This window comes from Anomaloglossus baeobatrachus, chromosome 11 (assembly GCF_048569485.1).
Source record: "Anomaloglossus baeobatrachus isolate aAnoBae1 chromosome 11, aAnoBae1.hap1, whole genome shotgun sequence".
Lineage (NCBI taxonomy): Eukaryota > Metazoa > Chordata > Amphibia > Anura > Aromobatidae > Anomaloglossus > Anomaloglossus baeobatrachus.
Window position 1 is genome coordinate 156,566,894 of NC_134363.1, and position 17,122 is coordinate 156,584,015.

Sequence of the window (17,122 nt, forward strand, 5' to 3'; positions counted from 1 at the left end):
GAGCAAACGTTATAGGCAATAAACTATTAACAATCCTATTCAAGTAAAGGATTCTTATTTTGCAGCTTTTTTTGCCATACCTGCCTAAACGTTTTGCACAATACTAGACATGTGACTGCTGCAGTCAATCATTAGCTGCAGCAGTTACTAACATTTCACCCCTACAGACAGTGATTGGTTACAAGAAGACAGAGCAGAAAGTGCAGAGGTTTTTGGGGTTCACGGGAGCATTTGAATGGGCACAATTAGAGGGGAGTACTGGTAATGTCAGTTTATTGGGCAGTGACAGCCTACACAGGGAATGAAATATGCAGTAATCAATTTAGTTTTGTTTCCTGGACAAATAGCAGAACAACAACCATGCAATGCAGACCGCTAAGATGGGACACTGTTCAATTCAAGCACAGTGCACCCTTGGTGTGGCCGAGCAGTTCAGTGCACCCTTGGCGTGGCTGAGCAGTTTGGTGCACCTTTGGCATGGCTAAGCAGTTCGTTGCACCTTTGGCGTGGCTGAGCAGTACGGTGCACCTTTGGCATGGCTGAGCAGTTCGTTGCACCTTTGGCGGGGCTGAGCAGTACGGTGCACCTTTGGCGTGGCTGAGCAGTTTGTTGCACCTTTGGCGTGGCTGAGCAGTTCGTTGCACCTTTTGGCGTGGCTGAGCAGTACGGTGCACCTTTGGCATGGCTGAGCAGTTCGTTGCACCTTTGGCGTGGCGGAGCAGTACGGTGCACCTTTGGCGTGGCTGAGCAGTTTGGTGCACCTTTGGCGTGGCTGAGCAGTTCGTTGCACCTTTGGCGTGGCTGAGCAGTTCGTTGCACCTTTGGCATGGCTGAGCAGTACGGTGCACCTTTGGCGTGGCTGAGCAGTACGGTGCACCTTTGGCGTGGCTGAGCAGTTCGTTGCACCTTTGGCGTGGCTGAGCAGTTCGTTGCACCTTTTGGCGTGGCTGAGCAGTTCGGTGCACCTTTGGCGTTCCTGAGCAGTTTGGTGCACCTTTTGGCGTGGCTGAGCAGTTCGGTGCACCTTTTGGCGTGGCGGAGCAGTTCGGTGCACCTTTGGCGTGGCGGAGCAGTTCGGTGCACCTTTGGCGTGGCGGAGCAGTTTGGTGCACCCTTGGCGCAGGCGATCAGTTCAGTTCACCCTTGGCGCGGCCAAGCAGTTTGGTGCACCCTTGGCGCGGAAGAGCAGTGCTGTGCACGTTCCCACCAACTTGTTTTTTTCCACCTATCTACAGTTTCTTCTGCCTCGTGTAAAACCAGAGCTGTCCATTAAGGAACAGGAAAGTGGATGTAGATGGAGAACAAGTAGGTGGGAACTGTTTGGCCACACCAAGGGTGCACCTCAGTGCTTGGTTTGAAATGCGATTTTGTGGCGATACCTATAAATTCCCTTTATTATTTCTTGGGAATTTATAGGTATTTACTAAAACAGGCCTATCTGGAGAGCTGGACGGTTTCCCTTTACACTGTACGAGTTGATACCATTTTCTCGTTCGGCAACAGTTACTGGAAAATGAACACATCAGGGGCAGGAACTGAACAGACACCATTTTCTGTAATGGAAATGGAGAAGAAGGAATTGGTAGTGATGTATCATCAATATAGAGATTAATTATTCATATATTACTATGCTTTTAGGTGGCCTTTAATGTTTGAGGCTTTAAACTTCTCTTATAGTATCGGTAATACATTATTTCATCACTTTGAAAGGCGATGCAATGTAAAGCCTCTCCAGTATAGATGGGATTCGCATTTCTTCCCTTCCTATATAAGTTGGACGTCTGAAGATGGGAATAATATGCGCACAATAACTTTTATTGACATCCAATCTGAAAGCGACATATTTTCCTCCTCTGTTCTTGATTTTCCATGTAATTTATTTATTTATTTACTTTTACATTAATGGAAATGTACTTGATGTGCAAATTGGATTGATGCATTTTCTGCCGCCTACTTTAACGTCGCCGGCAGCAGCTGTTCACTATCTCCGGTAGTTATGTGCTTAGAAATAAACTCGTCTTTGTAGAGTTTCTTTTTAATACTTCTCTTTTGCGGTTGTACTCCCACTTAGTGCACAAGAAATGCCGCCTATGTACACATCTGGTGCTGGGCGATAGCAACGTCGTTAGCTGTTGTGCATTTTCAATATGGTGTCTTCTTTGGGTATGTGTTAGAAGGTGCTTGGGTGAATGGCTTTGTGGCGCCCCTGACCTGTTCAGGCACCACTGAGTACTGCACCCATGCTGGGTGAGTGCAAACAGGTAATCCCAAAGGCTAAATAGGGTGTGGACACACAGACACATAGTAAAGAGGTCTCACACACACATCTTAGAGTGACCCCCAGGAGGGGGCATGGCCTCCACATCTCAGCTAGTGGTGCGGTGGAGAGGCTGGAAGCTAGGACTGCAGTGGCAGGGAGTCAGAGGAAAGTAGTGGATGAGGACACATATCAGTCTGAAGCAGAGAGCGGGCACAGAGACACGCTAGTCAGACCCTGCAAGTGTAGTGGCTGTTTGCGGGGGAGTTCGGTTGCCACACAGTCAGCCTGAAAGACACTCCTGGTAGACCAGGCACGCACGGGGAACAGGTCCCTAGAGCCAGGCATCCATTTAGTGGTCTGCTAAAACCTGCCGGTGAGGGCACTCAAAGTGTCTCACCAACCTACACAGAGTTCGCAGCATCCGCAGTAACGAGGGGGACAATAAGTGAGATTGGGCTAGAAGCCATCTTTACTTGCTTCACGCTGCCAGCAAACGGGCCAGAAATGGGAGAAAAGGCAGTTGCGACTTCCCTGGATGAATCCCATATACTTCAAGTCGGGGGTTATCCGAAACAAGAAGTGCTAGGAAGGTGAGCTTACAATCACCACTATATTAGCCTGAAGGATACCTGGTTCTCTCTGGTGTATCTCAGTATCGCCCGGGTTACCTCACAAAACCAGCTGAACGTGAGTAAACAAGTTGAAAGACATTTCTGGACTGCGACTGAGTTATTCTGCGACCTGTAGTTCCACGCACCTACACCTGAGCCCCTGGGGCCAGCCTCGCTCTCGGGAGGCCATACCACCAGACTGCAGAACCCATCAGCCCCAGACGTTCGTTAAACTGCAGCGGCGGTCACCTATCACCCTGACCGCAAAACCGAGAAGGGCATCATGACTCTTATGAAAGTGAACCTGACATACCTGTTGCCAGAAGGGTCCCTACAGAAAAGTCGATGCAGTTTCCCGCAGGCGACCGCTGCAGCACTGTGGTGGGCGACTCAGCTTTAGTGGCTCAAAGCCAATGTCACACTGCGTGTGTGTTCATGGAGACTCCCCGACCGTTCCCTGATACTGACAAAACATTGTCTCTAGCTCTGTCTCCTCCGTTGTGCACTGTAAGAGTATGTTCATGTGTCGCCCAGGGTTATGGGGTACTCGGTCCCGGGCGGTGTATAACTGGGGAATGTCACTTGGTGGCCGTTGCCCGGTTCCGTGCCCTGGGTTCTTTTTTAAAAGGGGTATATTTACAGGGGAATTAAATTAAAGTTTATACTTGACGCCACTTGTGGGTTGCGGCTATGAGGATGGAGCCGCCGCTGCACAGTTTTCACTACTTGGGCTGGTGTTGGTGGCAGCCTAGATGTTAGGCCCTCCGCAAACAGGGCCGGGCCCCAGAGGATAGGTGATGTAGATCGGTGTTCAAAGAAGGTAGGCCACACACGGGGTTGCAGTGTAACTGGTTCCTTTGCTCACAGCAAGATGTAAACTGGTCACCCGGAGGAAGGCTGGTGCTGACCTCAGGTCCCCTTAGTCCCAGTGCCGGTTTAGTGACTTGGTGGCTTCTTTCCCCTGCATCTCTCTCTTATTGGTGGGTCCCCGTGGCTTGGAGCAACTGGGGGTCCCCTCCTCGTTGTCGTTAACGGTAGTCCATATGACGGTAGCGTGAACCCTGTGGGGTTGGAGTCTCTGGTCCTGTCCCAGGTTCTCCCGTTGCTGCTGTGTCCCGAACTTCAAGGTCAGTGAGGTCCTTGATGGTCCCCTCACTGTGAAGATTTTATCAGGTCTGCCTGGAGCGTTTGCCTGACCTAGGATTCTGTATCCCGTCGGTGCTGTGGTTCCGGGAGCACTCCACCGGCAACCGACCGCCTGGGCCCTCAGGTCACTGTCGCACTCCTGTCAGTGCGTCTGCTCACCTCCTCCGTCACCGACTACTGTCGTACGGACTGTCCACTTTCTGCCCCTCCCACCTGATCCTCTAGTGGACTGGATTGGCTCCACCTCTAAGTGGCCATCCATTGGTCCAACCCTAGCCTGGTACCAGTCTATGGGGAATTGGGGAAAAATAGGGATTAACAGGAATGTTTGGTTATTACGACACTGGTCTTCTGGGCTCCTGGGGGTAGGCCTTGCATCCTGGTGGGGATGCAGTACCTGGTAGCTCCTTGATGGCTTCAGGGGCGCTACATTCACACAGTGTATTATAGACCGCCCCAAACGGAAACCGCCAGAATAATTGACTGGTCACTTCTTTTAACTGAAGTGGTTAAAAGAACCTGAAAAAAACATATACACAGCAAGTTATTTGGACATTGCATTGCATATGGGATTTTTTTAAGCACTTTTTATTGAGTGCTTTTCAGGTGAAATCCACGTAAAAAAAGACACTATGTAAACATACCCAAAGAGTGGTCATAAGATAGCGGGCAGCTTCCTGAAACCTACTTTCTGAAAATGTTATAGTTTGGGGATATATTGTCAATATTGTAAATTCATATCTTTTGGTGGCTTCATGAAAAGCCATAGAGGACAGCTTGGTGCTCTGTCAATCGCTGATACCAAGAGAAGAGGTTAATTAGTTACTTGGTTTCATGGTATCGGATTAGAAAAAAGCTTTACAGGGAGTAGAAGCAGTGATATTTTATTTTACTTTGGTAGCGCTATTAATCTACAGTGCTTTATAGACTTTTTTATTATTACTGTTCCCTTTGGGATGAACAATTTAAATTTCTTATTAGTATGTTTTTGGAATATGGGAGCAAACTGGAGGAACGTTGAGAACCTGGAGGAACGTTGAGAACCTGGAGGAACGTTGAGAACCTGGAGGAACGTTGAGAACTTGTCGGAAACTTGCGAACCTGTTGGAAACCCACACAAACACCTAGAGAACATATAAATTCCTTGAAGATGTCGTCCTTGGTGGGATTTGAACCCAGGATCCCAGGTCCGCAAAGGAATAGTGCTAACCACTGAGCCAATGTGCTGTCCTATATATAAAACAGTGCTAAAGCCACCGTGCTCTCCTTTATATAGTGCTCTCCTCTATATAGTACAGTGCTAGCCCTGAGCCACTGTGTTGTCCTGTATACACAGAATATATAGTACAGTGCTAACCACTGAGCCACCGTGTTGTCCTATATATAGTACAGTGCTAAAGCCACTATACTGTCTTTTATATGGTAGTGCTAACCACTGAGCCACTGTGCGGTCCTTTATATAGTACAGTGCTAACGACTAAGCCACCGTGGTGTCCTATGTATAGTACAGTGCTAACCACTGAGTCACCGTGCTTTCCTTTATATGGTACAGTGCCAACCACTGAGCCATTGTATTGTTATTTATAAAGTACAGTGCTAACCACTGAGCCATCGTGCTTTCCTTTATATAGTACAGTGCTAACCACTGAGCTGCCCAATCAACTAGTGGGTTCAGTATTCGTACATTTCCCACTTTATCCCATGATGGGAAGCATACCACAGACTATTAGATTTGCAGGTTGATATAAAATCATATTCTAGAAGAATTTCTCTTTAAATGTTGAAGTATGAGATTTCTTCCCCAAATTGCAGATATAACATTTTATTTTTACAGTTATTTGGAAATGAGGCTTTGCATTCATGGAAATGTGGCTGCCTTGCCTTCTAGTGATATATTTCATCTAATGCAATCACATAGAAGCCTTATAAATTTCACACATTGGAGACAGAATGCAGAACACCTTTGCTATAATTCAGGAGAGAACAAAGCCGATATCTGGGGACTTTTTGACACATTGAATTAATTTATTTGCTTCTCTTGCATTCCGGATGCTTCTATGATTAATGCTTTTGTCTTTTACCTTTTCTCTTCCATATGAGAACAATGCTGAGGACGGTCAGGGCTTCAGTACAAGGTCATTAGGAGTGTGGAGTCAGCGACTGCCTAATGAGTGCGTGACCTGCGGATCCTCCGGGACAGACAGGGCATGCTGGCACTTGTAGTTATACAGCATTTGACATTTACTGCTGCTATGAGACCTCCAAAAATCTTTTTGAGATTTTTTTGGCACAATGCACGTGGTTACCTTTCATCCAAATGTTTTAGTTTATTAGTCATTTGTGACTTTTCTAATTGTTGCAATATTTCTGCACAATTCTACTCCCATTACCCTACTAAAGCTCAAAATCTGTTATTTTATTTCTGTGCGGTTGATGTCACGGTCGGCTGACAATCCAGTGGCAGCGAGTGTTAGAAAACTCCAGAGATTAGCAGCATGTGTGGTTATGTGATTGCTCCCTTTTTTGCGTCAGGACCCTGGGAAACTGTCAGTTTTTCCTCTCAGTTGCCAGCCTCTGGCTTCCTTTATAAACCTCACATTCTTTGCACCTAACCCCCCCCAGGGTGAGGTTTATAAAGGAAGTCAGAGGCTGGCAACTGAGAGGAAAACTAATTGCACCCAAACCTCCCAGGGTGAGGTTTATAATCCGTTTTCCTCTCAGTTGCCAGCCTATGATTTCCTTTATAAACCTCACCCTTGGGGGTTTGGGTGTGATCAGTTTTTCCTCTCAGTTGCCAGCCTCTGACTTCCTTTATAAACTTCACCCTGGGGGGATTTGGGTACGGGTTATAGTTGTTCCTGGCTGTGGTCTACAGCAGTCATCTCCTGTTATTGTTGCAGAAACTTCTGTGGTATCTGCTCTTAATATAAGTGTAGGACTTTTGCTATCTACCTGGGCTCAGGTGGTAGCAATTGTGTTTTTCCTGTATGGTTTATTTTTGTCTCCCTTAGCATTACTTAGGGCTCAGATCAGGGTTTGCCTAGGGTGAGGTATTCCTGCTCGGCGACAGGTGTGGAACTTCTTTAGGGTCAGTGAGGGGAGTGAGGGTAAGCTACAGGTTGTTGTCAGGGGTCACCACTTTCCCCAGCGATAGGGCATTCCTTTCCCCTTCCCTTTGTATTGGACTTTTGAAGACTAATATGAAACATTTTAAATGATCGCGACACTTTTTACCTTTTAAAGAGGTGCCAAAAAGTTCAAGAACCAAAATCTTGACCATCTTTGATTTTGCTCAAAAATGTATCAACCCTCCTGTGCTATTTCGAAGTATTTGGCAAAAAAATAACAATGAATACTACTAGAGAACAAAAAATGTTGCGTAAAAAAAAAAAAGCAAAAAAGGACAGATTGTATTTTATGCGTTATGTTCCATTGCTTTACCGTACAGAGCTGTCTCCTCTTTCGGGGCCATGTATTAGTCAACGACACTTAATAAGAGTTGACTTTTAGCATACACTTCAAAAAGTCTGCAAGTTTGTGCAATATTTGCCGTATGGATAGGAATTTATTTTTTCTTTTTCGCTCTTCCTTTAGCATTTCATACTTCTGTACTGATGGATTTTGTGTAGCTTAAAAAAAAAGTTCCTGTTACACCCACAAGCGAGATGTATTTTATTGGGACTTTGTGATGTATCATTGCTAAGTAGCAAATATTTGTTTAGTATAAAAGAAATAATATATGGTTTTCTAAATATTTTAAAAATATAGATCTGAAAGTTGTGATGTGCATTCGTATTCAGCCCGCCTGAGTCAATACTTTGTATGACCACCTTTTGCTGCAGTTACTGCTGTGAGTCTTTTGGGGATGTCTTTGCCAGTTTTGCACATCTAGAGGTGACATTTTTGCCCATTCTTGTTTACAAAATAGCTCTCGCTCGGTGAGTTTGGATGGAAGTGTCCGTAATCGGCAATTTTGCAGTCTTCCCACAGATTCTCAATGGGATTTAGGACTGTGACTGGACCATTCACACACATGAATATGCTTTGCGCTAAACCAGAGGTCCTCAACTCCAGTCCTCAAGGGCCACCAACAGTGCATGTTTTGGGGATTTCCTTAGTATTGCACAGGTGAAAATTTAATCACCTGCACAGGGTATGATGCCAAAACCTGTGTATTGCTATGGAAATCCTGAAAACATGCACTGTTTTGTGGGCCTTGAAGACTAGAGTTGGGGAACTCTGATCTAAACCATCCATTCTAGCTCTGGCAGTATGTTTAGCGTCATTGTCCTGCTGGAAAGTGAACCTACGCCACAGTCTCAAGTCTTTTGTAGCCTCCAACCGGCTTTCCTCCAGGATTGCCCAGAATTTAGCTCCATCCATCGTTCCATCAACTCTGTACAGCTTCCATCCCTTTGCTGAAGAAAAGCATTCCCACAGCAAGATGCTGCCTCCACCATGTGTAACGGTGGGGATGGTGTTTACAGGGTGATAAGCAGTGTTCGTTTTCAAACACTGAAATGATGTTTGCTGCCATGCCATGTCAACAGAGGAGAAACAAGCTGCTGAATCGTTGGCAGGTGCGGTCTGTGACCAATCTGTGCCTTTATAGATTGGCATCGGGCACAACAGGCAAGTAGTGAGCATGTTAGTAGTTAGGCATGTAGTAAAAAAACCTGTAAGACTTTTTTACTTTTTTAATGCATTCTGACTATGCATAAACAACTTGCACAGTATTGTGTGTGTGAAAATATATTTACTGTATATTTACACTTACACGCATACATATATATGTGTCTGTGTGTGTATCTGTGTAAATATATATATACTTTTTATATATATATATATATATATATATATATATATATATATATATATAAAAAGTATGTGTCTGTATATTTATACATACACACACACACACACACATATACATACAAACATATATATATATATATAACATCACACATATTCCAGTATTTGCCTCTTTTTATAACTCGCTGTCAAGTTGAGCACTTGCTGCACAGATGGGGGGCGCCCACCATTGTGAGGAGCTATCATTTCTAATGAATTTAAAACTTTGCAACATAATGAATTATCCTCCTTGGTCGGGTTGGGGGTGAAACACATTTATAATTCGCTGCTTTCCTACTGATTCCATGAAGACAAGCTTCTGTTAGCGGAGTTGAGAGCACCCCCCCCCCCCCTGTCTCCAACCTCCGATTTACAGAAACGCTGCATTGGCTTCGGTACGTGAAGTTTTCAGCCAAGAGCTGAAAGCTCTGATTCTTCTGCGACCTACTGAGGCTCTGGCACATCAAGCGCTGGTGTTTTCATACATCTGTGCGCATCGAGGAGATTAAAGCAGTCATGTGAAACTGGCATAAATTTACATCTTGTTGAGGTTTTTTTTATTTTTTACTTATTTACTTAGTTTGTATATCGATATGAAAGAAAGTGGAGCTGCGGGTGTAATTTTTTAATGTACCAGTATTGCCTAATATGATGGATTGTTGACTTTATTAGTTGATCTTCGTAATATCAAGTGTGTGTGTATGTAGGTATATGTGTGTGTGTGTGTGTGTGTGTGTGTGTGTGTGTATGTAGGTATATGTGTGTATATGTGTGTGTGTGTGTGTGTGTGTGTGTGTAGGCATGTGTGGGTGCATGAGCCCTAAGGTTGTCTAGTTGTGGTATATCTATTATCCACAAATGTCTTGTACACACTACTCGTCATACTTTCAGGATTATCTTGGATATTGTGAATGTATCTGGAATTGCTACATGGTATATCCCTAAATTGTAGATGGTTTCATGCACTGTTGCTTAAAGGATTCTGTCGGCACAAAATGACTGTTCAAACTAAGCACAGGCGCTCAATGCACCGACCAACCTACTTTTTCTGCTTTATTCTCCACCCACCTATTCATTGATAGAGCTGTCAAAGGAACCAAAAAAGGACTTAGATAGTTGGAAAACAAAGTAGTTGCCCAGGGTACACTGAGCGACTATGCTTGGTTTGAACAGTCATTTTGTGCTTATGAAGGAATTTTCCAGCCTCGGGCCACTCAACACCGCACTCCTTCGCTGAGGAGCCACTGTGTGCAGATGTGACTTCAGGTGGGGTACGTCACCCCGGTGGTGATCATCGCTGTAGACACTTAGTTACATATGTGACACCGGTGTTCACTTAGCCAACCAGACAGTTCACTTTTATTCTTCACACTGTTATGACAGACATGGCTTTCCTTTGCTGCTTTCCTCTGTGTTGGGTACTCCTTATCAAGCTGTCCCCCTTTGCTATCTTGCATCTCATCCTCAAGCTTAGGGGTCTTTATCTCCTTCTCCCTGATTCCACTCACATTTATCCGATTCTGGGCACTGGTGGCTCTCTAGCCGGATGACTCTCTAAGCCCACAAGGGTGAGCCGTAGGCTCCGGACACCGGGGTGAGCCGTAGGCTTCCGGACCTCTCAAGGATATCTCAGTATCTCTGGGTTCCCTGACTGACTTTAGCACCGAGGCCACATCTTCTCACACTTGAACCCTATTCTAGACTGGCTCCTCTCGAGACCTCCCAACTTGCCCTCTTTCCCGCATCTGTAAATTCTCCCTTTAACCCTATCTGTCCCATTCTTTCTTATCTCAGCCCAACCACTAGATGGTGCCTTTGGTGACATTCCCAGTCTACTAAATATGGAACCTGCCCCCAGCTAGCAGCAGAACATATTAACATATGCAATTAGAACTTAATATAACATGTAGACTACATGACCTAACCGGTACAGGGCAAGCCTAGCTTCTACACTGGCTTAGCCCCTTCAAATATCTACAGTCTAATTCCCTGATTTTACGAGTTGTTGAGGAGGAGTTTTCATCCATTGACTTTCTGTCTGTATTCTTCCTGATTGGGGTACACCTTGTCGTGGTGGGATGGCTTTTACGCTTTTTTTGTTCAAAAAAGTGCTTTTGAAGTTTCCTATGTTATTTGTGTGCATTGTTCTGCTCAATTTGTTTCTATCTTCGTACGTGGTATCCTCACATCTTGTAATACGGTGTTTTTTTGCTTTTTTTTCTTGCAGTGGAAAGATGTATGAGTTCTATGCAAGCCGGAACGCAGATGATCAAACTGCGCGGTAGCTCCAAAGGTTTGGTTCGATTCTACTACCTGGATGAACATAAATCTTGTATACGGTGGAGACCTTCAAGGAAGAATGAAAAAGCAAAGAGTAAGACTACGCTCATATGTTCTCATAGTCTAAATGTCAGATGACTGGAATCCTTTCTCAATTTTACGTCTGATATTTGAAAAGTTCAGCCGCAAATTTAACCGGTCAGCCTAAAACGTCACCGCAAATGTGGCATCTGACAATTTTTTAAAAATAATTGAATAATCAGTATGATGCCGAGGAAACAAACGAAGACTATATGTGCACATTGAGGGTTTTTGTAGGATTTTTTAGCAGAAATTGTATGGCAACTTTCCAAATCTCAAAAGCTTTAGGTTTCCACTCATTTTGTGGTCCAAAAACTCAGCAAAAACACTCGGTGTGCACAAAGCTTACGCTGGCAGAGTATGTGGATTTTTTGTATTCTTCATTGTTTGGGTTGTCTCATCTAAACAACTCATGTTGGAAAGGAAACAACACTGCTTAACCGCTAATTATTATTTCCTGTTCTCAAAAGCCACAAGAATAATCTGATTTTGCTAGAGAAAGTTTGGGTTAACCACACTGGAGCAGCACTACAAGGAGATCTAATGTTAGATAGTGGCCATTCATATGAACCAGAACTATAATATTGATCTCCACTAGGAAAGAGCGAGACCATGGAAGATCGGGTTTGCCAGATTTGGTCCGACTTTAGTTAAAAGTTCCGTTTGGGACCCAAACTTGACCTCTGACCCTGAACCAATTATAAGTCAATGGGGACTCGAACATTGGTGCTGTACAATGGTTGTAGTAAGGGCTACGGGGTTGCAAAATGCAGTGCAAATGTGTATATGGAATGAAAAGGTTTTTTTTTTTTTTAAAGCATCCTATTTTTGATAACTGTGTAGGTAAAGCAGACAGCTGCAGGCTGCAAGCCTCAACTGTTAGCTTTACTTTGGCTGGTTATCAAAAATAAAGGGGATCCCACACAAAAACAGTGTGGGCTCTGCCCTAGTTTTGATGACCGGCCAAGGTAAAGCAGACAGCTGGGGGCTGGTATTATCAGACTGGGAAGGCTCATGGTTATTTGGACTCTGCCAGCCAAAAATAGCAGCCCGCAACTGCCCCAAAAATGTCTCATCCATTAGATGCACCACTTTTGGCACTTTAACCTGCTCTTCCCAATTTGCCCTGGTGCGTTGGCAATTGGGGTAGTACTTGTGGTTTTTATGTCACTTGTGAATTGACAGCTTGCATCAAGCCCAGGGGATAGTAATGTAGAGCCGTCTATCAGACACCCCCATTACCAACTCGTCAAGTATAGAATTAAAAAACACACACACACACACACACACACACACAGGAAAAAAAAAATTCAGTGAACACTCCCCCACACCAATTTATTAATTCAAAGTAAATCCTGGAAGTTTCGATGTAATCTAAAGTGTAATGTCCCACAACATCTATCAATTCCTATGGAGATTCGCACTAAGAATTTTCTCAGAACGAGGCTCCTTAGGTCAGTCCCGGTCAGAGGAAAAATCTGGGCCTGCCGCTACCCACGATCCTCGGAACTTCCAGCATATTATTTTGTATTAATAAACTGGTGAACAAGGGAGTTTAAGGGATTCTTTATTCACATAAACTTTTTTTCCCCTGTTTCTGTATGTTTTTTTAATTCTATACTTACCGGGATAGTAATGGGGTTATCTGATAGACAACTCCCCTTTACTAACCCCTTGGCATAATTCCAGCTGTCAATTCCCACGAAATTAGCTATAAAATGGTGCTGTGGAGTGGTGGTGTTCTGCTCTGTCACTCTGTTGTCATCACGCCCCTGCGGGAGCTGCTAGCAGCTGATCAGTGGAGCTTCTGGATGTCCTTCGCACACTGATCTGATCTGATCTTGATCGCTTGTCTTACGGAAAGGTCTTCTATATTTTGTCAGCCTACCATATTCTTTATCTAAGACTGACCCTGATTTGGCCCTAAAAAGTCAAGAAGGGGTGTGGGTACTTAACATGAACTCTTCCAAATAAAGTGGGACTGAACCATCCTTGGTTAGTGATGCCCAGTCTTTGCTATACATAGATCTTGTGTCTATCCTTCATTCACTTTCCATACAGACCAGAGAGCTCACTCACGACTCCATGGCTTTTATAGCTTTCTAGCCCAACACCTCCACCAAAACTGAGCAGATGGAATAAGTGCTCTATAGGATGACCGCACCTTATCAGGCCAATCTCCACTCATTATAAGGATCTTATATCCTCAATAGGAGCACAGTTAATTACTTTGGAAACTTTGGGCCTCTCTTATGGACTTTCCTACTATTGTATTGGGGGTTGGCATTTTACACTTGGACCAGATGCCCATCTATTATCAGCCACCAGAGGGGAATTGTACATTTTGGTTCCACCTTATCAATCCTCACATTGGTTTTGACTTTGTGGACAATTTTCTTGGATAGCTTTCATATTCTACCAGTTACCATTATGCATTATGTGGCTACTTTTTTTAAGGGATGCATGGACTATCCTACTTATATTTCTGCACTTCCATTACCCTGATTCCTACCTCAAACCATGAATCCAAGCTCATTTTTTATGTGGGAGGAAAGGAGCAACATTTAGATATAAAAAGGTTTTTGGTGGTTCTTTCAAGAGCACTAGGTGCCACTCGGAGGCCAGTGTAAGCTTGTGTAGTGGTTCTTTTTGAGAGCACTAGATGCCATTTTGGAGGCAAGAGCAAGCTTTGATGGTGGTTCTGTTTGAGAACACTAGGTACCACCTCAGAGGCCAGAGTAAGCTTGTGCAGTGGTTCTTTTCAAGAGCACTAGGTGCCACCTCGGAGGCCAGAGTAAGCTTGTGCAGTGGTTCTTTCAAGAGCATTGATTCCACCTTGGAGGCCAGAGTAAGCTTTTGTGATGGTTCATTTGAGAGCACTAGATGCCACCTTAAAGGCCAGAGTAAGGTTGTGCGATTTGTTCTTTCAAGAGCACTAAGTGCCACCTCGGAGGCCAGAGGAAGCTTGTGCGGTGGCTCTTTTGAAAGCAATAGATGCCACCTCGGAGGCCAGAGTAAGGAGGAGGTCAGAATAAACTTGTGCCAGCTCATAAAAACATGGTAAGACCTCCAAATTCCATTTGTGTAAATGCTGTGTATATTGTGTGTTTGCAATGCATTATTTTTGGTGAATTTTAATATTTATAAGAAGTTATATATATTTTATAGGCTATTCCTGGCAGAATTTTGCATAATATTTTTGTAATCTGTTCTTTTTTTTGTTAATTACACCTGAAGAGTTTCCGTGGTTCTGACCCTATGTTGTGGTGTTCTGCCGTAGATAATCCAAGTGATTTTAACCTTCCAAAATACTATGGAAAAGTTGCAACGAACAGCAAGTTTCTGGCAATGGCTCATAAATGTGGCATAGACTATTTAACAGATCGTAGACTTGATAGGGCTGGTGTACTTATTTTGAAAATCCATTTCACAATTACTTATTAAGCCTGATATTAATGTGAGCATTGTATGCATCCAGCTAAGACATAGACTCAATGTTATAAGGTGGAAAAATCTAAATTGGGATAATATAGCAATACCGATATGGATTTTCATAGTAAGTACACCAGCCACATCAGGCCTAATATCTATTTAGTAATGTATGGTTCATTGCAAAAAGGTAAACATTTTAATGCAACTGTTTGTGCTGTGAAATCTGGTGACTGATCCCCTTTAAGCTGATCTTTAGAGGCATGAATATATGCGACCTGATAGAAAATGCAGAGAAGGGTAAATAATGAGGTGCTGAGGATATAGAGAAGCCAGGCACATCCATAACTTCATAAATAAGTTGATGTGATGCACTTTGCTTGTGCCCTGACCTTGTCCCTCAGGACGTCGCGTCTTCTCAGTTTATCAGTGTCAATTTTGGCATTTCTGGTAATGGAGAGGAGCAGCTCCCTGTTAGATTGCTGTTCCCTGACAAGATGCAGTCATTACATTACGTGGACATGTGTTCTTCCTCCCCGCTGGCTTCCTCCCAGGGGCTCATGTTATCTGTGAGTGTAATGCATCTCCTGGTACTCTCTCTTTTTATTCTGGCATTGTCCTAGTCGTGTTGCTGCCGCGGTGAGCACGAGGTTCTCTTTGTCTGTGTGCTTTGACAGCCATGTATTCAGGAGAATGAAGAGTCTGTGCGACCGCCTGTTTAAAAAAAAAACAGCTCCTTAGACTGGTCACATCAGCCTTGTGGCTTGCTTTATATAACAGATGTGACAATACAGTGCCAAGGGCCCTAAAAAACTATCCACATTGTGCTCCTACAAAGTAATAATGCCCCCTGTGCACCTTGACGATCACAATCACAATACCCTGAGTGCCCCTATAACAGTAATGGTTCTTAATTGGCCACGTCACATTTAATAATGTCCCTTAAGTCCCCCCCCCCATGTACAGCTCCCCCATACACATTGCTCCTTTTACACAGTATGATGCGCCTACACCTATCCTATACACAGTATGATGGGCCCACAGCTCCGTGTACACAGTATAATAACCCCACCAGCTCCCCTATATACAATATTATGCCCCTACAGCTCCCCTATACACAGTATTATGCCCCTACACCTCCCCTATACACAGTATGATGCCCCTACACCTCCCCCTATACACAGTATGATGGGTCCAAAGCTCCATATACAAAGTATGATGCCCCTATGCCTCCCTTATACTCTAATCTCATGAGTTCACAGCTCCGTGTACACAGTATGATAACCCCACCAGCTCCCCTATATACAATATTATGCCCCTACAGCTCCCCTATACACAGTATTATGCCCCTACACCTCCCCTATACACAGTATGATGGGTCCAAAGCTCCATATACAAAGTATGCTGCCCCTATGCCTCCCTTATACTCTAATCTCATGAGTTCACAGCTCCATATACACAGTATTATGCCTCTACACCTCTGCTATACACAGTATGATGGGCCCTCAGCTTCCCTATACACAGTATGATGCCCCTAAATCTCTCCTATACATAGTATGATGGGCCCACAGAGCCTTATAAACAGTATGATACCATTACACCTCCAGTATACACAATAACATGGGCCCACAGCTCCTCTATACACAGTATGATGACCCTACACCTCCCAATACACAGTATGGTGGGCCTAAAGTATGATGGCCCTACACACTTTCACTTTCTATACACAGTATGATGGTTCCACAGCTCCTCTATACACAATATGATGCCCTTACAGCTCCTCTATACACAGTATGATGCCTCTACACTTTCCCCATACACAGTATGATGGACCCACAGCTTCGTATACACAGTATGATGGGCCCACAACTCTGTGTATAGTAGGATTGACCCACAGCTCCCCCAAAACAATGGTCCACACACTGTATAATGGCCACCACATTAGCCAAAACACTGTTTAATGGCTCCCAAATTGTATAATGGCCTCTATAGGAGAACCAACACTTTGAGAGCCCCCACACTGTATGAGGTCCCCTACAATAGCCCCCAATGGCTATTATGACCCTATATTAGTTCCCACAAAGTATAATGGCCCCTGCATTAGTTCTCACACTTTTTATAACGCCCCCCCCGCCCCCCTCCCAGTGGCTAAGCTACTGGTTATGGGTGTTCATTGCATTTGCGGGAAAAATGGCTTTGCCCAATACAGATGTGAACAGTGACTTAAAGACGTTGTCCACCTTTTGGGACAATTTATTTTTTCCCTAAATTCATGTACTTGGGGGTAAAAGTTATCATTTACCTTTTTACAAGCACTTTGTTTTCCTGTTCATTCAACGTCAATTTGGTCTGTGGTCATAAATCAGCTGAGAGGACCTAAGAAAAAGACAGATAAGAGAGAGTGAACCTGTCCTCAGGGTTTTATACCCCAAACTTACTGCACGTATGTAAAAGCACTCCAATG

The 17,122-nt window shown here is 44.2% G+C and overlaps 1 protein-coding gene across 2 annotated transcripts in view; it reads left to right on the plus strand.

Annotated features, from left to right (window-relative positions):
- Nucleotides 1-17,122, plus strand: part of PLCH2 (phospholipase C eta 2) — a 909,460-nt gene that overhangs the window by 660,947 nt on the left and 231,391 nt on the right. For both annotated transcript variants that reach the window (XM_075328181.1, XM_075328182.1), the window contains one exon: nt 11,096-11,242. In XM_075328181.1, coding sequence (XP_075184296.1) covers nt 11,096-11,242 — 147 coding nt within the window. The remainder of the gene's footprint in view (nt 1-11,095; nt 11,243-17,122) is intronic.